Source organism: Pholcus phalangioides, unplaced genomic scaffold (assembly GCF_987345545.1).
Source record: "Pholcus phalangioides strain wild (caught in Gottingen) unplaced genomic scaffold, Ppha-v1.0 ptg000017l_1, whole genome shotgun sequence".
Lineage (NCBI taxonomy): Eukaryota > Metazoa > Arthropoda > Arachnida > Araneae > Pholcidae > Pholcus > Pholcus phalangioides.
The window spans coordinates 40,045,526-40,073,309 of record NW_028301610.1 but is presented as its reverse complement, the minus strand read 5'-3'; the positions used below and the strand labels follow the sequence as shown (position 1 = coordinate 40,073,309).

General features: G+C 33.2%; 1 protein-coding gene across 3 annotated transcripts in view; it reads right to left on the bottom strand.

Annotated features, from left to right (window-relative positions):
- LOC149073061 (tyrosine-protein phosphatase non-receptor type 2-like) overlaps positions 1-27,784 on the bottom strand; it is a 60,373-nt gene that overhangs the window by 13,050 nt on the left and 19,539 nt on the right. For 2 of the 3 annotated variants that reach the window (XM_089247158.1, XM_089247159.1), the window contains exons 5-9: positions 25,221-25,370; positions 19,678-19,887; positions 13,694-13,873; positions 8,912-9,483; positions 614-724 (exon numbers count right to left, since the gene is read on the bottom strand). In XM_089247158.1, the coding sequence (XP_089103284.1) occupies positions 614-724; positions 8,912-9,483; positions 13,694-13,873; positions 19,678-19,887; positions 25,221-25,370 (1,223 nt within the window). Of the gene's footprint in view, positions 1-416; positions 725-8,911; positions 9,484-13,693; positions 13,874-19,677; positions 19,888-25,220; positions 25,371-27,784 lie in introns of those variants that run through there. The other variant, XM_089247157.1, reaches the window with a different exon arrangement.

The window sequence follows — 27,784 nt, the reverse complement described above, 5'->3', positions numbered from 1 at the left end:
TTTGACTGTAAACAATATTTTGGCCTTATTCAGCCCTTCAGGCATGAAATGATGAAATGATTGCCTTTCAACTTGAACACACATTTATATAATTTAAAGAATTGTAAAAAAAAGTTACTGAATCTAGCGGTTACTGAAATATTCTGAAGGCACAATATTGGTGAAAAAAAGTTATAATAAAAACATTTTTATAACAATTGATGATGCATTGCACAGCCTGACCAACTTGATTGCTGAAATATATATACATGTATTATACATGCCAGCAAAAGTTATACAAAAAGCAATACATACTGCTAGAGCTAAAGAGACTAGAAATGTTTTTTCTTTTCATTGGAAAATGACAATAAAATGAACTTTTTAGAGCAAGTATAAATTTTAGAAAAATCAATTTTTTTTCAATGTCTCTTTCACATATGAACACATACACTTTTGTTTTGCACAGCATTGTGAAAAATTAGTAACAAAAATAATTCATCTCACAGCATAACATTAGTTTAAAGCAACAAGAGCTATTTATCACCAAGGTCAGTCTTTTGAATAACACCTATAAACTAGCACACTAGTTCCTATCAATAATACTAAGCCAAAAGAGATGCGTTTGATTAACAACCTGCGCTTTTGCCAGATTTCTATTTCTTTCTGCTTTTTCTTTATCTGTTGTATCTTAGCAGCAGTTTTCTCAGATCTTTCCATCCTTTGTCGTTTTCGAAGTTCTGACGGGCTACAAATAAATAAATAGGGAAATAGACATAAATTGCCATTTTGACCACAACCATAGAAATGCAATATCATGCTAAATAATATGCAAATCCAAAACTATTTTCATCAAAATAAAACAATGGTTATTATCTTAACAGAAATTCCTTAAATCTACACAAATTTCATTTACATAGATTCATGAAAGTTCAAGTATAAAAGTGCTAAAACAATCTTGTGTGTATATATATATATATATAACACAATTGAGTCACTGAAATGGAATTTAAATTTATGAGCACAAAAACTTCTTTGCATTAACAGCTACAACACTAGGGCCAAAAAAAGCATAGGCATTTTCCCAATAGTAATAAACCGGAGTTGTGGTACGTTTAGAAGAAGTCCCCTACAATGTATTTGTGTGTGTTTTAATTAGGTGTAAAACGTGCATGTTTGACTGATCTCAGATTTATATTTACAGACTTATGTCTACCAAATGCCAAATTCTGTGAGTTTTTGGGGACTCTCCTGTGATCTTTTCTCATTCGACAAAATTAACCATGCTGAACTGTTTTCTTATATCAGTGGTTTCCAAACTGTGAGTGGTAACCACATGGGGGGGGGGGGGGTTGGGTTAATAAAATATGGGGTCTTAATGAAAGGGGGAACAAGAGTGAATTTACAAAATAAAAACATTGGATAAGAAATCAATTTTATCCTCCAAAACTGTCCACGAGCATGATCAAGATGTCAATGCACATACAGACATGCCAACATTGGTATGAAGCCTCTCGGTAGTGCTGAATGTTAAGCTTTACCATCTCAGGGCCGTCATTTCAACTTTCTCCGGGGGGGGGGGGGGGCAAAGCACATGTACTCTATCTATGTATATAAATATACCATTTTTAGTGTATTTTCAAAAGCCGGGGAGAGGGGCAACCACCCCTCCAACCATAATAAAAAAAATCTATTTTTTTAATTTTTAAATATAATACTCTATAGGAATTGGACCCTAAGGGCTCAGGCCACATAAGTCGCCTCCACAAAAGCATACGTGGCTAACAGGTTGTTTCTGGAACAGGAGGGGGGACAAATGTCTACCTTCTGCCTATGCCAATATCTTTTTTAATCGGGAGGGGGAGGCAATCGTCCCCCCTTTCTGTATCCCCACCCATGCCTTCAACAAACTTTGCGAAGTCACCCAAGCCCTCAGTAAATCATGAATATCCAAAGCAATCCATCACAGCATATGCCCTCGCGGGTCACATATATGGTCGTATGGCAACCTTAGATCCCCTTCCTGTTTTTGTTGTACCAGAGTTAGAGTTCCTTAGACACCTAGAATGAAAACTTCCCAAAACAAGCTCCACAGTAGTGCCTGTGCAAGTTAAAAATGTTTCCTGCAAATGCAAAACTACTGAACACACTATTGATAGATATTCAGCCGTGTGCACAATAGCCGCGTTGTGCTGTGATGCATAACAATAGTGGGCTCAAAACAGAGCAAAAGAGCCGAACAACGTTGAACAGAGCGAGATGTAAGTGATCAAGCAGTTTGTTCTATCAGTTTAATGAGCAGCATCGACTGTCAAAATTGGCAGTTTGCCATCGGAATTGCTGCACACCAAAGATAATTGCTCTAGGTGGGGGAAGGTCATGACCTTTCTACGGAAAACCAATATTGTTCGCAAGAGGACTCCCAACTATAGTGCCAGTCACCATCCCTTCCCATAAGAATTATCATATGATCCTGAGAACACTAGGGAAATATTACAAATGTTAAAAGGTTCCAACAAGAAAAAAGTTCTTTTTCATTCATCCAGGCTTAATAGCTTTTGGGCCCCACCCATATAATGTCTGCCCCTATGTAGGGTGACTACACATTTTGACATTGTTCTTTTCTGCTGCTGCTTACTCATTCACCCCTCCCTCCAGGGCAAAAAATGAAAAAACCTGAGAGAAAGAGAAGAAAAAAAATAGTGACATCATCCTCAGACAACCACTTTAGTAATTAGACTTATCTGTTAGGGTGATATTACACTATAAAAGTTTGATAAAATATTTGTCACAAAACTTGAAAAAACAACCAATAACCATGTTGGTTACATTCGTTCAAATGTAACATGCTTATTGGTTATATTTTTCAAGTTTTGTGAAAGAACTTTTATCAAACTTTTATAGTGTTGTTTTAGCCTTAGACTTAACCCTTTGATGAGTTTTTAAAATTTTCCTGATCTGCATTATAACTGCCACAGTGGAAATCACTAAACCTTCTAGAAATTGCCACCTATTTTCAAGAATATTTTTTTTCTGATTGCTTGAGCTGTAAATGCTTTCCCCCAATATCGAAAATAATAAAAACAAGGAAGAGAAAAATTCTATCCTTTTCTATTATTTATGCTGTACACATAATAGTATACTACCTCAAACAAAAAGGTAAAACATCTTCGCTCTCTCCTTCAGGGTTTAAGCTATGGTTGCATTTTGCGAAAAATGTGAAAGAAAATCTTATAATGTGAAAGAAAATCTTATAATGCTTATAATGTGAAAGAAAATCTTATAATGCTTATAATGTGAAAGAAAATCTTATAATGCTTATAATGTGAAAGAAAATCTTATAATGCTTATAATGTGAAAGAAAATCTTATAATGCTTATAATGTGAAAGAAAATCTTATAATGCTTATAATGTGAAAGAAAATCTTATAATGTGAAAGAAGTAGTATTCACTTTCGCAAAAAATGCGTACAGGAGGTACGAAACGGATAGACATCCATCCATCAATCATTAGCATTTTAGCATTTTCAGAGGTGCCAACTGCTACGTATTGTCCGTAGTTTCTACGAACGGCCATTATAAATCATGAAGCTTAGGGAGACACTCTCAATACTACAGAAATCAGATTTTTAAAAAAATTGGGTCTTGGAGTTTCTTGCGGTGTTTTACTTATTTTTATTATTATTTTAATTGCATCTATCTTTCACATAACGATGAATTTGTATGCGGAAGTAAAAGAGTTCGAGAGAAGACGAACTCGGAACCAATCTGTTTTGTCTGTGCGCGGAAGGTAATCTGTAAAGCCGTGTCTAAACCCACTGCTCTACTTGATGCCCAAATGCGCAAAAACCTGTTTTCCATCAAAACCGCCTCACGCTGTGGGTTAAAACAGATTTTTGAGTAGTTCAAAATGGTGGAGTGGGCAGGGCTATCACGGTGGGTCTGGACCCGGTTTTATTTGCATAGCACATGGTCAAGCTCGCGGAACTTGTGTCGGAAAGAATGTTTCATCCTAGGTGCCGTAAGAGCTTTGATACAAAGAAAACAGGGATGGGGGTGTATTGGTTAGCAGAACCAAGTAGAATCATGCTTAGAGCAAAACAAGAAGATATATTGGATCTAGGGTTGCACAAACACAAGACGTCTGTATATACGGCCCACAAGGGCATATGCAGGTTGGGCTTGCATTGAATATCCATGAATTATTAAGGGATTTGGTGACCTCGGAAAGTTGCTTTCGGGGGGGGGGGGTTAATGTGGCCTGAGCGTTCTAGGTTTCAGTGTAACAATGAGGTGATGTATTTAATAAACTTTCAATTAAAATTTTTAAAAAATAAATTTTTGAGTGTTTATTATTTATTACATTATGATTATGTTGTCCTTAGAGGGGTATCCCCCCCCCCCCCATGGCAAAGTTGAACATTCATCACTACTGACAAGCTCAGGCCAATGTTGACATGTCTGCATTTTGCTAAAGCTTTTTTCCCATTTCTGCTTTTTGCTAAAGGAATTTTTCATCTAGCTAAAAAACCCTGCTCTCCTTCTGCTATCAGACTCTAAACAAAAGCTGACTTCACACATTGGCAGTTGATTGACAGGTTGTAGGGGGCTGGAAAACACATTTTTGATCGTAAAAACAACTTCAACGCAATACTTATTATATATCCGAAATGGTTCTAGAAGTAAGGGCTTGGGTGGAAGCAGATTTACTACTCAAAATTTAGTGAAAGACTATTTAGCATTTCATCTACAATGGAAATGGTGGCTTTTGTTTAAAAAAACCCTCGTTTCTTGGTAAAATGTTGATAATTTCCATTTAAACCAGTTCAGAACAGGAATAGGCGATGGAAACTGAATTATTGTTCACAATTCGGTGTGATGGTGACCAGCCACAAGAAACACGACTTGGATTTAAACACAAAAATGAGGTCATAGAGGAAAGAGAAAAGCAAAATTCAAGTGTTACAGAGATGTAAAATCTTCCTTTTGTAAACATTACTGGTTGTTGATCTCGTAGCCATTTCTTAAAAAGGTGCACAATCTCTCGATTTTTTATTTTGAATGTCAAAAAATTTGGCAAAAGTAAATGTTCATTCTATTGCTATTCAGGAGAATTTTTTATATTGAAGTTTACCTATCAGGCATTAAATATGAAATTTCAAATGTATAGTAATTTGAAACAGCAAACATGAAAAAATTTAAAATAATAATATGCATGTCCCTGTTTAATACTCATTAGTTTATAGTGGTTAGGGTGATGTACTCAAAATTTAAGTTTTGCAAAACAACAGAAATAAATCACTGCAAATCAAATAAATCACTGCAGGGTGATTCAAAACTCAACATACAAACTTTTAGGGAAAACAAAAACAAAACAGAATCACATAGGAATGTATGACCGGAAATCCCAACCTAATCAGCTGGAGGATGAACGAAGATACAGAAATGACAAGCCAATAACGGGGGAAAAAGCTCTTTATTTAGCGATACTTTTACACGAGGACAGTACGTGTAGACGTTAAGTTTCACAACAAGTGCTCAAAGTTTTTACCATCTCCGTCACAAGAATCTCAGTCGCAGCTGCAAAAGTCCGCGAATGCTGGGTATTTTTGAAAGGGTCCTGACAATCAATGCATCACGGTTGTGAAGAACTTTGAGCACTTGCAGTGTACACGATTAACAGCTCATTTCTGCATTTTCCTGTTACTGGCACTTTTATAAAGTTTTTATTGTGATGTTGACATCGGTGAAGTTGTTTTACCTTAGCCATGAATCGCCAGCTGAAGCTTCACAAATGTATCAGACACAGAAAGGTTTAGGTCTAGAATATTGTGATTTGTTTTCATGCAGCATTCTCTATTGACAAAAATTTAAACTACGTTTTTCTGTACCAGAAAAAAATCACACTTCGTGAGAATAACTTTTTTTGCAAATTGCATTCAAATATACCAATTTCCTTTAATTTTTATTAATTTTTTAACTATTTATGAATTTGAAAGGCACCCCATATATCTGATCCATACTTAGCAAAATTAATAACAATACCCAAATAATAAAATAATCTTTGATTCCAATAAGTACCATATACTATACATAAAAAATAGTGCATTCCCATATATATATATACATTGCATACATGGTTATATAAATGAATATTTTACATTTATTTTTCCAACACAATTATGCAATTGGGACTCAATTAGCATTATCACATCCCACTGCACAGCAAAAAAAAAAAAAAAAAGTATGATTCAATACAATATGCACTGTTTTTCATTCCCCATTTCACTTCCCCCTATAATTGCGCTCCCATTGTTCAAAAGATCCTATTAAATTTTTTTTTCATTTTTCTTATTGCAAATGTCTTATACCACTCTTGGTACCATACTATTTAGCACATGTGCCACTGGTTGGCCACCCCATTGTATCTCAATCCTTCAATGCAATATATAGCTGATAAGCTATAATCAATTCATAACCAATTATTCCACTTTATTTGACATTAAAAAAATGCTTTTTTCTTATGTACTAGCCTGTAGAAACTAACTAAATTTGAAATTAAAAACATGTATAAAGAAAAAGATAGTAAAAACATGGTTAAATACAAGTAAATTTCAAATTACAAAATAAAAATACATGCATCAAATGGTAATGTTACGTCAGAAGTTATATTTATGGAAGAAATACGAACACTATTTCTTTGCTTTGGATTGTTATACCAAGTGTGTGTGGCAATTTAAGATAGCAAAGTAACCCTATGAACCTTTTGTCAGTGAATTAAAAAACACCTTTTCCCCAAATCTTTTCTCCAGTGTCATCTTTGTAAGAGGGGATGTATATTAGAATATTTTTGTAGATAAAGAATTTGAAACTAATTAGTGCAATATCAAATACTCAATAATATCTTTTGATCATTTTTGTCACACCAGTCATTTTTTGTACATGAAGGCTAATTAGATCAAGACCTACAATTTATTGCCAATTCCAAATGGCAGCATCAGATATTTTGCCTTTTTTATACTCATCGGGAGGTTGGTGCACTAACACCTCAGTGTGGGACTCTGTGCAGTAGCAATTGTTTTCAGTGTTACCATATTGCAGCCTGTACCCCCCATGTCAGGAAAGTTTCTGACATGGGCGAATTGGGTGTCAAACTTGAGACACCTCTGAACATCCTTTAATACTTTAGCAAGTATCTTATTGACCTGGGCTATACTACGCTCAGCAATAATATCAGCAAGGTATAATATTGCATGGGCATAAAGTAATTTCGAATATTGGGATGACTCAAAAATATTGGAAGGGGGAGATAAACGTCAATCCTTCAAGTATTATGGAGATGGTGGCGAATATTGGAAGGGGTCTGGATCGAACACAAGAGTTACACTTAAGATATGTATAAAAAAACACCCATTGACTGTGTTTGGCAATGTATAGTACACCAGCATTTTATAGTCATTTTCATAGGCTGATATGGAGGGGCACTAAAAATTTGTATTTTTGGCATAGGCAGGGAGGTGGAGGCAAACATTCCTGCTTATAACTATTTGTCCATTATACTCAACAGTTCTTTTAAACATATTATGCTTGTGATTTAATTTCTCATTTTGTATTTATTCAAAGATGTCAAATGTAGGTCAGGATCAGGGCCATAACTATGATTTTTGCTGCCCCGAGAAATTGAAAATCAATAATTCTTCACTGTGTTCTTTGTTCCCACCTAAAACTGTCACCCTGTTGCCTTCCCTCTAGTTCTGGCCCTGGTCATGATGACTTGATAACTTCAAGAACCTATCATGTTGAGAATCCTGAACTACATTCAAACCTCTTTCTAAAAAGCTCTTTCTCAAAAAACTCTATACCTCAAAAAATGAAAAATCCTTGCATTTACTGTATTAAATCAATGCATTTTCACCTCTGTCTTGAAGTAATTTTCAAAAACTCTCTATCTTAAAGGCCAAGCCCAATGATAGTAAAAAGAAAACATGCAAATTCCTTATCTTTTGCACAAATCTGGCTTCTCTCCGGAGATGAAAGAAACTGATAAGAAAGGATTATTCGTGTTATAGCGCATTGTTTTGACCAATCTTGTCAATCATAGGCAGATACTATGATTGACAGAGGGTGGATGGCTTGTTCAGTATGGCAAAAAGTCAGCCAACAGACAATTCGAAATTACTTCAAGAAAGCTGTGGGTTTGGAGGGGAACCAGTCATCTCACTGATCTGGTAGTTCACTCAAATTTCAACAATTCTCGGAACAATGCTGAAGATAAAATTTAAAAACATTGGGAAACACTGTTAGCAAAGTAACTGAAAATGCTAAACACATGCTGTAAAATTTTACGTCATTTTCTGCAGCAAACTGAGAAGATGGGGGCCTAAAATATTTGCAGCTCTTCCTAGTATAGATGACATTGTGAAGGCTCAAAGAGCAAAAAATATGCTCATAAAATTGAATTGAACAAAAAAAAATTGAACGTATTTTAACATTTACATACAGTGTGATTGAACATTGATTGTGCAACTTGACCAATAATTTAATTAGTATGTAATTTAGTAAAATATGATAGGATAGTTTTTTAGTTTTATCAATCAAATTTTTTGCCATCTTTGAAATGTTTTTCCCTTTCTCACTAAAAAACTCTATTTCTCAAAAACTATTTCGAATTATTTTTGGTTCCGTTAATTGAGATAGAGATGTTTGACTGCATTAAAGTAATTAACTGTTAATATATAATTGTTATATATAATAACTGTTAATATATAACTTATAATTAAAGTAATTTTAGCATTAAAGTAGTAAACTGCATTGAAGTAAAGCAAGTTCCATAAACCTTCCAGGTAAGAGAGTTTCATACAAAAACAAGGCAAGTTTACTGGAGGAAAAACATTTTCAACATAAATATGCATACTAACTCATAAAATAGATCTTACCTCTCAGGTGATCTTGTTTCGCATCTTCCCCTCATTTCAGGGTCTTCAGAAAATGCCTTTTTCAGACCTTTCTCATAATTATATTTTCCTGAAGACTGTGTTGCAGATAATTCTGCCAATTTAGTTTTGTTATTCTCATCGACCAATAAATCAGATGTTGATTCTTCGATATCTGCTTCATAATCTTCAGTTAACTGCTCTTGCATTTTTTCATTGGTCAAAAAATCCAATGCATGCTCTTTTGCATTTGCCATGTAATGTTCTGCTGAAGAAGCTATTGTAGTTGCTAATGCCAGTTTTTTTTTAGTATCTTCATTAAGCAGTAAAGGAGAAATGGAATTCTCTGGTGAAATTTTAGGTGAATTGTCAGGTAACAAAGATGAATCTGAAATGGAATTTGATGTAGAAGTATCATGATTACGTATAGGTCTAGGTGGAACTGGTGGAGGTGAAGTTGATGCTGAAGTACAAGTATTACTATTAGCAATACCCTCATCAGAACTATCAGACTGTGAAAGACTTTCCTCTGAAATTTCATCTTTGTCATCCGAATTTTTAGATATAGGGTTTATCTGTAATGAAAATAATAAGAGATGAATTTCACAAGCATGAAATTCATACTGCAAAGTCTGCGTCATCAATATTTTATTCTACCTTTATTTCATGTTATATTGTAGGGTCATGATCTGCAACCTAAAAATCGATTGTGATTGACCAATTGGGTGTGAGCTCTATTTTGGTCAACAGTAGAACTATTTTTCTGACAATTATTCTTTCAAAATCCTAAATATCAAAATTTATGGAAACATAAATTGCAAAAATATTGGCATTAGTTGCATTCAGAAGATTGTTTATAACCCCATGAAAGAGAAAAAAAATTCAGTCAATTTGAGGTGATAACGCAAATAGAAAATATATAGAAAATGAAAACTATTCAGAAAAAAATATTCAGTAAACTTAGTATAGAAATATAACCATACATCTGACAAGGAATGGGTACCAAGGTGTTGACTTCAAAAAATTCTGAAAAATTTAAGTACATTCATCTCTCAGAAACACACAAAAACAAACAAAAAAATTAGCTGCAGAGTGCAATTATTGAAGCCGCAAAACATTACAACTTGGCAATGTCTACAGATAAAAAACTTCTTTTCACGTTCACACTCTAATTTTTCTTTTCCTTTTCTTCGTCTGTGCTGTACCTGATCATTTGTTATTGTAATGATGTCGCTCTAAGGGGGATTTTTAATCTCACTGCAGGATTTTTAAATTCATTTTTGGCCTTCTATTGGCATTCAAAATATTAATATTCAAATTTTTTTTGAGTGGCCCATGATAATTCGTGGATTTTTTAAAAAATATTTTTGCGTATATTTAAATGATTAGAATCAGAGAAAATTTTTTCAAAACTTTTTTGAAGGTGACCCTTGAGACCTTTTTCTTGCGAGTCAATCCTTCGGTAAATGAAAAAATTATAAAGTATATCATGACGTAAATTGGGATGAAGACCCTTGTTGTAATGTATACAATTAACAGTAAATTTACACATTTTTAAAACATGTAAGGAAAAAAACTGACCCTATATTTTCAATCATTGATTATTGCATGCAACTATAATATTGATCTGTTCTTGCTATTCAAATACCTTCGTGTATTGGGAGAAAGAAAAAAAAACGTCATTTTGGAACAGATTTTAAAACATACAATCAGACCTATTGTGCCAGCATAGATCTCTCTCAAGTTGACATAAGAGTAAAATGCTATTGTATATATCAACAGTGTTGGTTGGGGGTCTTCAACACATAGTTCATCTGCCACCTGTGGCCAGCTGAGCTCTTTTGATGCTGCTGGTCATTTTGGAAATTAAATGATTATTACAGCTGAATGTTAACTAACCTGTTAATGCCCGCACCTTAATACAATTTGAATTCCATTTCGATATTGGGACATTGTGTTGAAATCACACCAATTAAGAATGTTCCAAGAGATTTGTTAAATACATCAACAGGAAGTATGACACTGGACGACAAGTGTCCACAATTGAGGACAGCAAAATATGACGACAATTTGAAAAAAAAGTTGAAGTGAAATAAAATTGAATCATGTTAGTTATTCACATTAAAAAAAACTATAATCTAAGTAATCAATTACAAAAGAATAACTTGCATGAAAATAACAATATAATGACGATACTCATTGTCAGTCATAAGATGTCATTTCTTATCCAGAAAAAAAAAATGGCTTCTCAAGAATTTTTTCAATGCCAATCTCTGTGTAGGGTTGTCATCTGCACATGCTAAAACATACAACATCTAGCTGCAAGGTTAAATATTATGCAAAGCCAAATCTTCAGTGTCCTCAAATTCACTGGCCGAAATGGGTTAATATAGATAGTGATATAACATATGATTAGTATAGCTTACTGGTATGCAGGCCACATTTGAAGTTTTCTATGTGGCTTACACTGTGTGAAAGGTCGAAGACCCCTGGTGTATGTGGTGATTTGTGATTTAGGGACTATTTTAGTAACAAAGAGATTTTATTAAAATATTGCAAATTTTTCAAAAATCTTTTTGTTCCTAGTTCTAGCAAGAGGTTTTTCAAAAATATTTAAAATAAGAGGTGGTTGTAATCAAGCTGACAGTATTTAGGCCAGTGGTTCTTGACCTTTTCCCATCCCGCACTCCCTTGAATAATGTGGTGCCTATTTGTCAGAAAATTTAGTTCCTTACAATTGTGATTGCATCAACTATTATCCACCAATTGTTATAAAAATTCTAAACTCCAGAGATTGTTGCAGGATTATTTTATTGAAGAAAAAATACACACACACAGATTTATTACATGAACCCAACAAAATTAAAATTGTGTGTCAATTTTTAGTGACAAATTTGTTATTGCTTTTTCATAATATTTTGAAAATGAGGTTTTTCCTTTTGAAGGGGTTGAGGGCTACCCATATATCATCACTCACATTCAAGTGGTTTCCACTTTTTGTTTGCATCAGCAAAACTTATGAAAACAAGGGCTGGACAAATCTATTGTCCGACATGCTCACAGCATGTAAAAATTTTGAATGAACACATTTTTTTTTAAGCACTTTCCTTGCTGCTATACAAAATATTGATACTGGCATGTATTATTTCAAGTTGGGCATGTATATTTTTGGAGATTTGTCCAGCCCTGATAAGAAGTAGAAGTGTTTGCAAAGCTGTCTCTTCTAATTTTGGAAATTGTTCCAACTAAGCAAGCCAGAATTTTTCTATAAATCAGAATTTTGAAATTACATTTGAATGCGTGTACTGATTTGCATTTTCAGTAAGATAATTTAATAAATTACTATCATTTTCATAGAATTAAGATAAAGAAGAAATGGAACTAATACCATTAACAGAAAAAGAAACTTGCAAAAGCATTTAAAAACTGCATATAAGAGTGTTCTAAATCCCTTTAAACTGTGAACATTCAAATTTCACATTTCTGTGAGTGAGAGCTAAAAAAACAAGGTGTCAAAATGTTGGTATTATCTCATTGGTATTTTTTTAAAAATTGAAAAATTAGAATTTTTCCATCATTTCAATTTTCCCGAATAGTCATTCAACATGTTACAATTTTTTTCACCATCTCTCATCCCAAAACGATGCTTTCCCGCACCTCTGGTAAAGAACCACTGATTTAGATACTCATAATTTGGAAGAAGATTGGTATACATGGTGGCTCTACTTAATTTTGTAAGGGGACTAATAAAGCATGGAAAAAGAAAAATACAGTAGTTTCGAGAATTTTCGATAAGGGATAATAAGGTGCACTTTCAGCCTATTTTTTCTTAATCATGTGAAAAAAAAAACTTGGCCCTTGAGTTTGACTACCATCATGTTTCTAAGCAAAAATAACATCAATATGAAATAATATTGTATCCAACATTTCTTACTAATTTGATCAGAAAGGCTAAAATGTAAATTGTGGGAATGCTTGATTTCACCAGTGTTTAATTTTTTAAACATAGATCACATAAAAAAACAAATTAGACAACAAATGTCTAAGATATATAATTTCTAAGATATATAAATTGCAATAAAAAAATAATCAGAACCTTTCCAAAATATTTTTCTTCTTCCCATTATTTAGCTTACATTACACCCCAAGACAGCAGTAACAAATTTCTAATGAATCAATGACTACCACTTTTCAAGTTGAGAAGACAAGAAAACACAATTCTTTCAGACCTCTGAGAAAGATATGCAAGAATGCTATAAATTGTGGTCCAATAACTGGTATACTTATCATACAGATCGATACCTTTGTTTAGAAACTAAGTCTCATGCAGACTATCTACTGGCATGGACTCACTGGGGCACTGCTAGGGGACCACTTGGTGCATGATGAGCTTCGATGCATTGCTTGACCCAGGAGCCAATAAGATGTCAAGATGTATTTACTTTCATGGGCCAGACACAACCTAGAAAACAGGCTCTGTCTGGCCCACGAAAGTAAAGCCATCTTGACATCCAGGTTATATTTGGAAAAACTGGGGTTGGATTTTTTTTCTTCTCAAAAACTGACTCGTAGGCCTATATGTATAAGCACTCACACTCTATATAGCAACAAATTTTCTAACAAAATTACTCAGCTTACACATAGGTATACACAATAATCAGTATTCTGAACTAATGATAAAGACAGAAAAAGTGTTTATGGTGAAGGACTCCTTACTTTAATACGAATCACTTCATGGAATTTTTGACATAATTATAAATAAAATGGCTCCATAAATATCATCACCTCTTTTATTTTTGAAGGCACTATAGTTTCTTCTTTGTTCAGCATTGTTTTGCATCCTTCAATGATAGCCAAATATGAGAACCTTAATTGGTCTGGTGTTTGTATTAAACCCATACGGTACTTTCGCATGTCTAGAAGAACATCTCTGATGTTGATACAATCTTGACCAGACTTTTCAATCTGAAAACAATATACATAATTTTTAAACTAATTAGATTACTAACTTATGATTTTAGCAACAGTTTTTGAAAACTTAACAAACATGTATAGCGTGTGGGGACATCTGTAACAGAACATTAAGCATGTTCCTCGCTTATTAATGAATAGGAAACATTCTAGCATAACATAGGATGCATTGAATCACAAATAAGGATTAAGTGGATGAATAATATATGAGATGGCAGTTCATACACTGTTCAAACAATCAGACAGTATGAAGGAACAATATACAGTGAAACCCTGTTTACATGATGCTCAAACATTGGCAAAACGTCATATAAATGAATAAGTCATATGACTGAAATATAGTAATAAAATGGAAGCTACAAGTGGACGTCAGTTGTAAGATCCAAGTTAAATATTTAAAAACATTTTTAACAAATCATACATTTTTAAATCAGTGGATTTTATTACTAAAATAGTTAGATATCTTAAAGACCCCTTTTTTGCAAAAACAAACACAAAATACATATAAAAGACAGAACAAAAACCACATAGAAAGAACAACACATGAATACAATAGTCATATTGGGCCCCAAGGAACATAACGTCCTTCCAGGCAGCCCTATGGATTAAATTATATTTTGCTGCCATTTTCCAAGTACAGTACGTTATGTTAATAATAAGATATGAATATTTCAAAAATTTATGCCCTCTAAAAATTTGAATTATAAGATCCGAAATTGTTGAATTACGATATTTCTTGCATAAATAATGAGTCTATGGAATAAATATACCTTTTTGTTTCACAATATTATTCATATATACACATAAATATGTACATGCTCAAAGAGAAACATATACACATACATACCCTTTTTGTACCATGACATCGTGAAAAATATCTTTGTTTCAACTATGATTAAATTATCCCAATATTTCCCATTATTTATATTGCATTCTATGAAAACAATCTTAAAATATATTTTCCTAATTTTGTACGCTTTTACATGAAAGCGTCATATTTATTGTCACAATTATGAGCTGTCGACTGAAATGAATTCACTATTTTTGGAGCAGTAAACAAAAAACATTTTTGGAAAAGGTGTTTATTTGTTTTTGGGACTTCAAATTCATGTTTGATTCTTGCCGAAGTTCTGTTTGTTTTCTGCTTTAACCAATATTGTTTTTTTTTAACACAAAATTTCTAAGTCTGTAAATGTATAGCTGTCTAATATCCAATGTATGACAATTAATATTGTTATCGTAAGTATTATGTTTGTATTATTAGTGTTCTTGGTGCTTTGTTGTATGTGTTATTTAATTTTGTAATACTGGTGAGGTAAGCCCCACCCCAGGCACATAGTCTATAGGTTATAACTGAATAAATTCATGCATAAAAGATGTCCTTTAAAAAATCTCCATCTATTAAATATATTAATTTATAAAGTAAAACTATATAAAATTGGATTTTATTAGTTAATTTATCACATTGCAAGTTCCATTTTAAATAATCCTGTGTAGTAACTCCTAAGGCTGAGAACATAGTGGGAGTGGCGAGTAAAGCGACAAATGAGACAGAAGAGAAGCGAGATGAAAATATAGCTGTGCGCAAGGAACATAGCACACATAGTGGGGCGTTTACTATAGCAGAGAGTATCAAATAGAAACTTGTAATCAGTGTGGTTTTTTTAATCAAAGAATGCTTAAAAATTTCATAATTATAAAAACCATTGCTCAGACAACAGTTTAGAAATAATAGTGAGTGAATATCGCTATATAACGGAAATATTCCTGATATTTTGGTCACTTTCCTCCTTGCATCATTTCCCACGGCACTTGAGTGCGATCACTTCTTGAAAGATCAATAATATTCTCTGCTAAATTTATGAGTAAAAAATTGAGAAAAATATTAAGTTTGTCCAAGCCCCCCACCCCACCATTTAAATTTTTATTATTAGCATAGACGGCAGGGTAGAAGTGGAAAATCCCCTCCCCCCCCTGCTCGAATAGCTTTATTTATATAAATATTTGTTTGTTTAATTTTTTTTTTTACACAAGAAACGTAATTATTGACACTCAAAAATCCAGCACAAAAAACATTTGGTATGCTTCTCCAGTATGGAAATATTGACGGTACACAGAAAATAAACAAATAAAACTTGCCAATTTTTCCCCAGAAACATACATGATTTTTAATTTAGACTACTCAAATACATTTTCCCACACACGGTGCATGATTGGTTAAGTACGTGCGCACGAAAAAAGTTTGACGGGAAATGTATGAAAATTATTCGGTACTTGCTGTTTCCAATTGATCATTCACACCATTTATTTATTGAAGTACATCGAGAACTTATTAACGATTCTGGTGACATTTTTTTACCTCATTACCGCTTTTTAATAAGAGCGAAAACAAGCCCTTCGATGGCCATCTTGAAATTACACACAAGCGAGCAGAGCAGCGAAAACAAAATATCTTGAATGCGCTGCTCTTATCTTTTGTCGTGGAGTTCCCGCTCTGCTGCATGTTGCCTTTTACAATAAGTTTTGAACCTTTCCAAAATACTTCCTCGAACACCATCTTTATGCCACTGTTGTGTTCGTATATTTAGATCAACGTCATCAAATGCTTGTTTTAAATCCAGATAGATTATCATAGAATGTTTATTATTATTGTATCCATGTATTGAAAAAGTTTGATTATTGCCATTTCTGTATTTTTATTCTGTTGAAATCCATACTGATTTGGTGCAAAAAAATTATTATGATTAAGAAAATTTACAGCTTGTTTGTTCATATGTTTCTCTATTTAGAAAAAAAATCGGGAGAACTGAAATTGGTCTGTAATTGTTCATATTATTAGGGTCCCCTTTTTTTTAAATTGGGTAAACAATAGAATATTTCATTTCGTCATAGAAGTAACTTTCTTTGATTTTCGAGTCAATTAGGTGTTTTAGTACTTCAATGTGATAGAATAAAATTATTTTTAGCATTTTTGGTGTTAAGCCATTGTAACCAATTGCTTTAAACAATCATCTAAATCATTTGTTAATTTTTTTAAAGTAGGTATATCAATACCTATAATTGCTATTGAGTTTACAATATTATATATACTTTCATGTTGGCATGTGTATCCTATAGTATTGGCATTCAAGGTTCTATCAATGAATTCCTCATTAAAGTCATTTGCTAAATTTTTAGGATCATGATGAATTGGGAGTATTTGCTTTCTGTTATTTTTATTTAGTATAAAAGTATTAATGCAATTCCATTATTTTCGCTTGCCTATACTGCATTCAATAAATTTGTTTTTCAGATATTCTTGTTTAGCTTTTTTTATTTGAAATTTCAACATTTTATCATAGTTCTTATATTCATTTTTATATGCAAGTATGTTGGGATATTTCCTATCTTTTTTATATAACTTTCCTTTAGTATTTATTTTCAGTATGAGATCTTTAGTAATCCACTCATTTTTTCTATTACATTTACACCGTTGTGTTTTGGTCCAGAGGTTAGAATTTAGTGAGATAATATCAAAAAACCATTTATGTTTTTGTTTGGTTTCCATTTCTGAGAAAACATTTCCAAATTATACATTTGAGATAAATCTTTTAAATTTGGTATAATCTATTTTTGTTTTATAGTGTTCTTTATTATTTTTAATACTCTTTTGATCTTAAAAATAAATGTAACTATCCAATAAGTATTGGATAGTGATCAATAATGTATGTTCTAAGTACAGAGAATTGTTGTGAAGTATTTTTATTTGATCTATAGAAAACATGATCAATGCAAGTACCTCTTTCATGTAATTCTCTGGTTACAGACTCCTGTAAAACAATGAAGCCATTTACAGTCATTATGTCAAGATAATTTACCTCATTATTATTCTCTAATATATTAATGTTTAAGTCCCCAGTGATTAACATGCTTTTTTTTGTTTTTGAGATAAAGGCCTTGAACTCCTCATTGAACTGTGAAATAGTATACGAGTGAGATCTGTATAGTAATAAGATATGGATATCACAATCTGGCAGGTTAATACACAAGCTTTCAGCAGTTATTAAATTGCGAGGTTTTTCGAGGCTTTTGATTGATTTATTAATATACATAATGGGAACCCCCCCCCCCCAATTTTTTATATGTTCTACAGTTAAAATATGTTTGATAATCATTCAAACGATCACAATTAACAATGTCATCATTGAATAATTCATCTTCTCCTCTAACAATATTTCCATCAAGCATATAATATCTATATGTTGAGGCAATGACCTCAAAAATACCAGAAAATTATCAAAATTGGATTTTAAACTTTGTACATTCAAGATGAGCATATTAATGTTCTTGCTGCTTTTTACGGAATAGTTAAAAAAATTATTTACATCACATATTTCCTCTAGAGTAGGTTGTTGTTGGTACAAGTATATCATTTTCATTGTTCATCAGCAATCAACTTTTTCAGGTCTTCCTCATCCCTTATTCTTATAATTCTAGAGTCTCATCAAGTCTCAGAGGAAAATTTTTCCATCTTTTGCCCAAGCATGCTTTAAGTCGTTACTCTTTCTAAACTCTCTGGCCAGGAAAAACAAGCGTTTGCTCTCCTGTGAAAGATGTTCATTTATATATATTCTGTTGGATGTGAAGTTGAGGTTTATTGTATCAGCTGTCAATTCTTGAGACTGCTTTTTGTATCCAGTGTTTTTGAGTGTTCACTTGCAAATCTTATTATTATAGGTTTGCTTTTATTTTCAATTTTTGTGGGTACTCTATGCAAGTTCTCTATTTCTGTGCTTTCTTGTATTCCTATTTCTTGCTTTATTGCATTCACAATTTTTATGATATTCTCTGAAGGCATCTCTGAAACTCCATTTATTTCAATGTTGTTTTTCCTGCTCTTGTTTTCTGTCATTTATTCTAATTTTGATCTCCTTTACTTCTTTTTTCAGGTTTCAATTTTCTGATTTAATTTCCTTATTACATTAACATTCAATGTATGGAGAGAGATAGATGGTTTTTTTCTCAGCCCAAGATATCCAGAAAATAAATGTTTTCTTGATTCAATGTATGATTTCATTTCACATATCTTTTTCCTAAGATCTTCAACACACTGTGAATTAAAAGTTATTGCCTTTGTTATGTCAACTGTTTCTTTGTTCAGCTCCTCTTGTTTTGTTGACAGTTTTCAGATTGCCACAGTAAAATCATTTTTCATCTCCTGTTGAAATTTCTCAATGATTTTTCCAGTTTGTCAAGTTTCTCATCAAAGCCTGCTTTCATTTTTTCGCTTCCTCCGCATTAACACTTTCACACTTGGGGCATAAATAAGCATCTTTTTTTACTTTAGCCATTCTTCTGAAAGCACTCTCGCTTGTTCCTACACAAACAGGGTGTAACATTTTTTGCATTGATAAACCTCAGTCCTGTCCACAATGGTACCTTTACAGTTCTCACATTCAATATTCCCAGATTTTTTTTTAAATTGTTTGTTTCACTTTTTGACTCACAGATGTCCCTACGATCGTTCTTTTGTTATGTCAATTTGTTACATATGCTTTTTATGTTTACATTATATATTTTGATAAATTTATGTAAATTTTATAATTTTTATGTATTTGGCACTTACATTTTTCAGAATATAACCCCTATCATACAATATCTTGTTAAGATTCGTCTAATATTCACAAAAAATAGAGAGCTCTCAAAAGCATGTGTTTGTAAACAAAGGCGGCATTACCAGTAAACTTAATGCCTTAATTCATATATTGTTCAAGAAATTTTCATAAAATTGAAGATATTTACTTTCGATAGTTACTTACAAGAACAAGGCAGGAGTCAACAAGGCAGAAGGTACCAGAACGTCCTATACCCGCACTGCAGTGAACAACAGCTGGTCCCACATTGTCATTTAGAACTCCTGCATCACGCACAGCAAAAAGGAAGTTCAAAAATGCAGCTGGAGATTCAGGAACACCAAAATCTGGCCACGTAGTATAATGGAACTGCAAAATAGTCCTAGATTTTCCAGTCTGTGAAAGTTATTTTCAAGTTAAAAAAAAGTAATTTATATGTATTTTTTCATCCAATAAAAATTAAACTTAAAAAAATGGACTAATAAGATAGTAAAGTGAAGTTTTTCCATATAACAAAATCGATGATTCCATTCAAAATTATTTCAACCCAAGAAATTTGTTATTGAGAAATCAGAATGATTACAAGAGAAAGTAAAAAATTACCTGCACTTTATTACTTTTTTAATTAATTAAAAAAAAAAAGGTTTTATATAGGCAGAACCATGACTAATCTGCAAAGAACACATTAACTGATAGTAACTTGCCGGTTTACCAGTACCATTTCTCCAGCTTGCTGAATCTTCTTATCTAATGGTAGAAGTTGATGGGCGTCTCGCCCATCAAGTCAAATAATTAAGAAAGTCATTAAACTTCTCAATCTATTGATAGTACACACTTTTACACAGTAGAACTGTCCTCTTATTGTGTTGTAAGCATCAGATGAATTTCACAACCCCTGGCACACCTTTCAACCAGAGAAATCAAATCATAGCTCTTTCTCCCTCTTTGGTGAAAAATATTAGCAGATTGGCCATGTTTACATTAAAACAGAAACAAGAAAAATGATACTATCAGGGTCATGGCTAGTCTCAACTTCGACAAAATGACTACAGTAGTATCAACTTTAAGCATGCAAATGCCCAGAAGGCAGTGTAACAATCCTAAGATGTACTATGGTGAAAGTAGAGGAATTTTTGACTTTCTTAAACATTAAAAGATTATTGTACTTATTTAATAATTTCTAGCTAATATCAGATCATATAATAGCAATCACTGAAAATTTATGAATATAAAAAAAAATGGTGACTAAAATTTCAATAAGTACAGTGAAACACCTATATAACAAGAGGGCCAGAGAGGCATATTGCTATAAAGTCATCATTATAGATGGAATATACACTGAGTGGCCACTTTGTTATGACCATCTGACAGTTTTAAGCAAATGAGCTATGGCATCACACTGTTGCTGTTTGAGGTTTAAGCTAGTATGACAAAGGGAAGCTTAGTTCTTGAAATAGGTGAATTGTTTGTAAAAATATGAGGAGAGAAAACATGATTTGATAGACTTTGAACGTGGGATGATTGCAGGAGCATGGAGCAAGTATCAGCAAAACCGCCACATTTGTGAAATGTTCAAGAGCAGCTGTAATTAAAGCATGTAAAGACTGGACTGTCAGGAAAAAACTGGGTCTCAACATGCAACTTGTGGTCATCATAGACTGGTGAATGCTCAGGCAGAACGGGAAAGTCTTCAGACTTGTGAAAGACAACAAAGCAGTAACAGTGCAGCATATTGCAGCAGATCTTAATCAAGGATCGTCTCAAAGAATCTCTGAACGCCCTGTTTACTGCACAATGCATCATATGGAATATGGAAGTCAAAAGCCAGTTCGAACACTGTTGCTGTCTGCAGCTAACAAGAAAAACCATCTCAAATTTAATCAGAGCACAAAAATTAGACAGTGGATAATTGGAAACAAGTTATGTGAATGAATCATATTTTCAGTTACACCATTCAGATGGGTGGGTAAGAATTTGGCATAAACAGCTTGAAATCATGAATGACAAGTGAATTGCTACAACCTTTCAAACTGGTGGAGGCAATGCAATGGTTTGGTGAATGTTTTTCTGGCAGGCTTTGCGTGTTCATGAATGTCTGAATAAGACATTATATCTAAACATCATTGTTGACCAAGTATATTTTGTTATGTTGATGGTTTATCCCAATGGTGATGGCTACTTTCAATGAGATGTGTTCTGCCATAGTGCTGGTATTGTACAGGATTGGTTTGATAAACATGAAGGAGAATTTACTTTACTTAGATGGCCCTCACAATCCCCAGATCTCAATCCCATTCAGCATTCGTGGGATGAAGTTGAAAGCTCCATCACAGACATCTAGATCAGGGGTGGCGAACTTCTCACTGTTTGAGGGCCAACATAATAGTCAGCTGCAGTGTCGCGGGCCACACCTGCAACAACACCCAGCAGCACTAGTAAAATGATCCAGACGACTTGCAAATTTGTCTCAACCATAAGTAATATGGTAAAATAAGGGCAATTTAGTTATTAAAATTTTACCCTGGGCTCCACTTCTTCATTAAACTGGTACATTATTCATTGTTTATTTGGTTGTGTTCCCATTTAGATGCAATGCATAAAAAATTGCTGTTTTTTCTGCAAGTCATTGCTCTCTCTGTTGAAATTTTTATACATTTTTTTATTTTTTAATAAAATTTTTTTTTTTGATATAAATATTTTAGATATGAAAATTATTTTCATTTTTCTTTGCATTCAGCCAAAACTTAACTCACTCTCAGAAATTGGTTGACAATTTTTTGATTAACCATCAATAAACTAGTTTCGTCCAATTACATCCATAGTTTCAACTTTACAGATAAAACATTACCATATTTTTCTGCAATTACTATTTTTTCCTTCCCTCTGATTCGGCAACCCATGGGTCGAATAGAAGCTCAAGAAATTGATTCATGCACCGGTAGAGTTTGAGTGGAATTTTATTATTGGGATGGAAAACTTGCCAAAAGCAGTTACATAGATAGTATTGACCATCCAGAATGGGTAAAAACATGTGATAGTACTAAGATATGATAGACAAGCTTCATATGGACCAGGCAGAGTACTAGATGTGAAAGAATGCATACACTCACCATTACTTAGTTCTCCTGTGTCTCCATAAGATTACACGGAACCAGATTTGCGATACATGTATTCTTATTAAATAAGTTACTTCTTTTAAACAGATTATTGGTATGTGGGTGTGAAAAAGTGTCTGTCTGCTTCACCGCAGAATGTCGCCAATCTGCCATGTCGAAGTTAAAAGATGAATGCGTCTCTGTTTTTGACACAAATAATCATAGTGTCCGGGTATGAAACTCTCGGTTTTGCTCTTTGGAATTATTAGAGTCTGTGTAACCTACATATACTCAGTTGAGGTTTCAAGGTGGCATTGTGAGTTGGCATCCACTTCAAAAAAGTTCCATCACAGTGAGTAGAATACCAAATATGCATTCAGCTACAAATACAGGCCACCAACAGAAAAAGGTGGTGGAAAAAAATGCTTCATAAGCAGTTTTGTGTTCGAAAAGGTAGTATGGTGAGAACATAGCAAATTACTACTGTCACTAGAAATAATGAATGTAAATTGTTTGTTAATCACGAAGTCTGCTGTTGAAATTCCTAGCTCAAACCAATGATCAGAAAAACAATTTAATACAGTGTTTTTACCTAGTCACGGGCCGTACAAAATCACCTCCCAGGCCGGCCAACGGTTGGCCACCCCGATCTAGATCAACAATCATTCAATCTCATCATTGGAAAGTGCCATTTATCAAGCATGGCCTTGGATTTCACAAATAACTAATCAATATCTCATAAAGTCCATGCTGAGAAGAATCAATGCTGTATTAAAGACAAAAGTAGTAGCTCAACAAAATATTGATGAGATGGTTATAATAAAGTGGCCACTCAAAATTAACACTAAAAGTGCACGATACCAGAGAGTAATATCATTTATACAGATGGTTATCATTATACAGGGTATTTATATAGGATTATTTTCACTGTATATGCCCACATTTAATTTAGTTAAAGAAATCAATGAATGTCAGAACTCTGCTGCCAGACTTATCCTGTTGCTGAAGTTGAAGAAATCAGTAATTTACTTTTTTAAGCCTAAAACACAATATGAATTTATAAATATTTCTTTTTCGGTCAAAAGTTAATGAATAATATCAAAAATCCTTACTTTTGCAGAACTCTTCCAAAAGTTTAAAGTGTTAGCTTTCTTTGCATTTCTGTTTTGTCACTGTTATACTAGAGTTAATATTTTACCTCAAATTATGTGATCATGAATTACATTAATCCATCTAACTGTTGCTCTCTGTTGAAATTTTTATACATTTTATTTTTAAATATAATTTTTTTTATATAAATATTTTAGATATGAAAATTATTTTCATTTTTCTTTGCATTCAGCCAAAACTTAACTCATTCTCAGGAATTGGTTGACAATTTTTGATTAACCATCAATAAACTAGTTGCGGCGATGGTGAAACTTTTCACAAAATTCTGACTTTTTTCATGTCTTTATCAACTAAAATTTTAATTTTATGAATAAGCTTAGTATTTTCTAGCAGTTATTTTCAAGAGCAATATTAAAGCCTAAAATTTAAACAATACGGAAATGGTTTCTTAACACAGAAGAATTTATGGAAAATTTATGTTGCGATGACACTAAATAAGTTTATAAATTTTGCACATACTCAAACTCTTGTGTTTTATGAAAAATAGCAGCAGCAATGAGTTCATTAACACCTACCATGGGCAGGTGCTCTGAAACTCTGATGTTAACACCAGATATCCTAAGAGATTTGGATATTATATTGCTCAACTGCAGGGTGTTGATCAGCCCTCACATCTCATCATCAGATGCTCACTTCTTGCAGCAACATATAGTGCTCCATTGCTTTTATTTCAGTTAATCGCAGTAATGAAATTTGTCTAGTTATGGTGCATTTAACCCCTTTGCATACAGGTTTTGGCAACAAATTTGGACAGTGTACAGTTGAAATATGAGAAATCTCAACTGATATTACTGTTAACATATAGGAAACAAAAAAAAAATGATGAGTGAAGCCAGTTTTTTATATATATATATATATTTATACATCCTCTCCCCCATCTCTTAAAGTCACCCTTTCCCTACATATATAAAATACTGTTTTTTTACTTGTTAAACCATAGAAAGGGAGAAAAATAAATTTTAAAAAATGTTGAGGTGTTGTGTGTAAAGGAAGAAACATTAAATTCCGTTCATAGGGTTACCAATAAAAAGTCTTGAAAGAAGGAAGAGAAAGTGATTAAATATATTTCTTCTATCTACTGTGGGCTGAGGTATCTTACCTTTGTGCGGTAAAAAGTTAAACAACACTAGCAACCAAGTATTTGATTAACAGTGCAGACATACTGTGATGCTTGGCTGAAAAGCTGATAATCTATTTTGTTAATTTAAAAATATGACAAATAGCTTGTTTAACTTGTGACAGTAATGACTTAGAATGCTCACATATCACCTTATATTTGCACTAACCAAGCTCGCCACTCTTGCCTTATTTCATTAGATACATGCAGTTGATTTTAAAAAATAGGAGGTAGTCACAATAACATGGCTTGAATGTATATATATACAACCAGTATGAAAATATAAATTTAAATTATTACTTCAATTCATAAGAAAGTTCATGAGGTGCTAATGGAAATAAATTCACCTGAAAATCAAGCAATGTGAATTTTCTGACGGTATAGTTTGGAACGCTTTCTTCACTCTCATATGATACCAGTAGACCAACATCACTCAATGCATATTGATCATTTCCTCCATTTGCCTCACCAGCAGGCCAGTACTGATGACATTTTACCTGAAAAAAAAAATTATATATATTTTTTAATTTAATCTGAGTAAAGAACCATAATCAACATGGATACATTTGGCCAACATCAAATTTTCATGATTATAATATGTGACATTTAAATATAAATAGCAAAACTCTACAAAGGACAAGGTACTAGCAAAACAGAATTGAAGCTTATATCTGCATGGTGAAAAATTACTGAATTCAGTGTGACCTCGTGTTTTATCCCTTTCAGACACAACCATTCAATTTTTGGAATTTTTAAAAAAAAAAAATTTGCATTTCTGATACTTAAAATATTTATTAAAAACAAATGTAAGCAACTCTTTACTTTTTTGAATTTCATTTAAAATTTTTTTCACTTCGTTCAAATTTTTTCAGCCAAGATGCGTGATGCAGGGTATATTCATCTTCACATAAAAAATTTCCCAGAATTTTATTACTAAATTTCAAGTAATAAATCACATTTTTCCTGGAGGTACTTTCTTCTGTAAGCCATCTTAAATACCCTCTAAAAATTCAACTTGATGCTGCCCTCTGATAAAAGCCCTCAAAGTTCATATTCACCATATTTCCAACTCAAAACTTACGGTCCTTTAAGCAAGAGCTTTAACTCCCTGAGATCAAAAGAAAAATTATACAGTGAGAAAAACCCACACACTTATAACACCGGGGTCCACTCTGTCTGATTGGTACTCACTTTCCAAATAGAATACAATTGAAAAAAAATGTGTGACAAAAACACAGAATCTGGGTTCGAACCTACAATCATCGACAAAATAGTGCTTGAGCAGGCAGACACTTTACAACTACTCAACAATTTACAACCATCCCACACACTAGAAGCAAACCTGTCAGAGAATAGAGAAATAAATTAAAAAAAACTAGAATATATAAACGTGTGCCATCTATGAATCATTTAAAGAATTTCATCTTAGAAAACATTCGAAATCATCACAGGATGATGACAGCAGGCTACTATGCTCATCATCTGTGGATGATGGGAGTACCCTGAGGGTCAAATATAACAAATTAAGAAACCTAATGAGTCTTGGTACTGTACTCGATACTCTCAAAAATGTACTTGGCCCATTGAAAATTTCCACCAATGGATTTATTTTTTTTTTAACATCCGGAAAAATCACCCAAAAATTATTGTTATGTGATTTTTGAGACATCACGTATGCATAAACAATATGCATAGCTTGTTGGAGCATGAGACTAGCTTAATACAAATACAAATACAACGCCACAACAGGCAAATTGCCCAATGAGGTGGCTGACTCTTAAGAACATCATGGATCCCCGAACCATTTTTTTTTTTTGGAGGCCCTACCTACTACTGCTACACCACACATGCACCCCCCCCCCCCACGGAACCCCAACGAATCGGTACATGCGGGAAAGTGCGTGTACGTGTAGTGAAACCTGATGTGAAGTTTTTTGTGTTTCTCTGTAATGCTTGTTATGTGTAGTGCTGCCATCTGCCACCAGTTTTTCTAACTATGAGTGAAGTGTTATGATTGAATGATTTATCATTGTAGGACTGTTGCTCTCTGTGGCGGGACTTTTTAACGGGGAGATCGGCTCGAATTTGCACCTTGAAGTTGGGAACCACAGAAAACCAACTTCAGCCGACCACCACTGTGGGGTTCGAACCCGGATCCTCGCATCACGAGTCCGTCACTATAACCACTCGACCACCACAGTGGCAGTAACCTTGTCCATCAAAAATTCATATTTTTGTGTTTATTTTTCCTTTTTATATGCATAGGGTGTCCCAAAAATGACTACAAAACCTTGAAGTCATTTAAAACTTTGAAGTCTGATAAGAACAAAAGCAGATAAGGATAAATTCCACTGTATTTGCTGCATTTTTAGAGAGAGCCACTAAATTTTGAACTGCACTGGTAAAGTAATAAATTTTGCTGACAGATGGTAAAACAGAAAATCTTCCATTAGAGAGACAGTGGCAGTAGAGTAATTCTAGACTAGAAGTTCTAGTGGGGTCACTTGATAAAGGTAGTCTGCCAAAATCCACAAACTATTGTGAGACCGGAAGGTTACATCTGTAATACATGTGTGACAGTTCAAAAGTATGACATGTTAACTGCCAATGTACAGGGTGATTATAATTGAAGTTCCTGTGTAATCTGAGTAGTTTTTATCAAACACTACTTATCTGAATACAGCCAAATTCTTAGGATATCTTAAGGAGACCATAGGAGAGAGATTTATGAAAAATAGTTCAATTTCCAACCACCAGGTAAAAAAGTGACCCTTGTTTTATTGCATTTTAAATTTTCCCATGGTCCATATAGCGTATATACCAAGTTTCAATGGAATACGTTCTCCAAAACGAGTGCTACATAGGTCTAAGCAGTTTCAGTCTGACACTGTTTGGAGAAAAGGAAAATGCA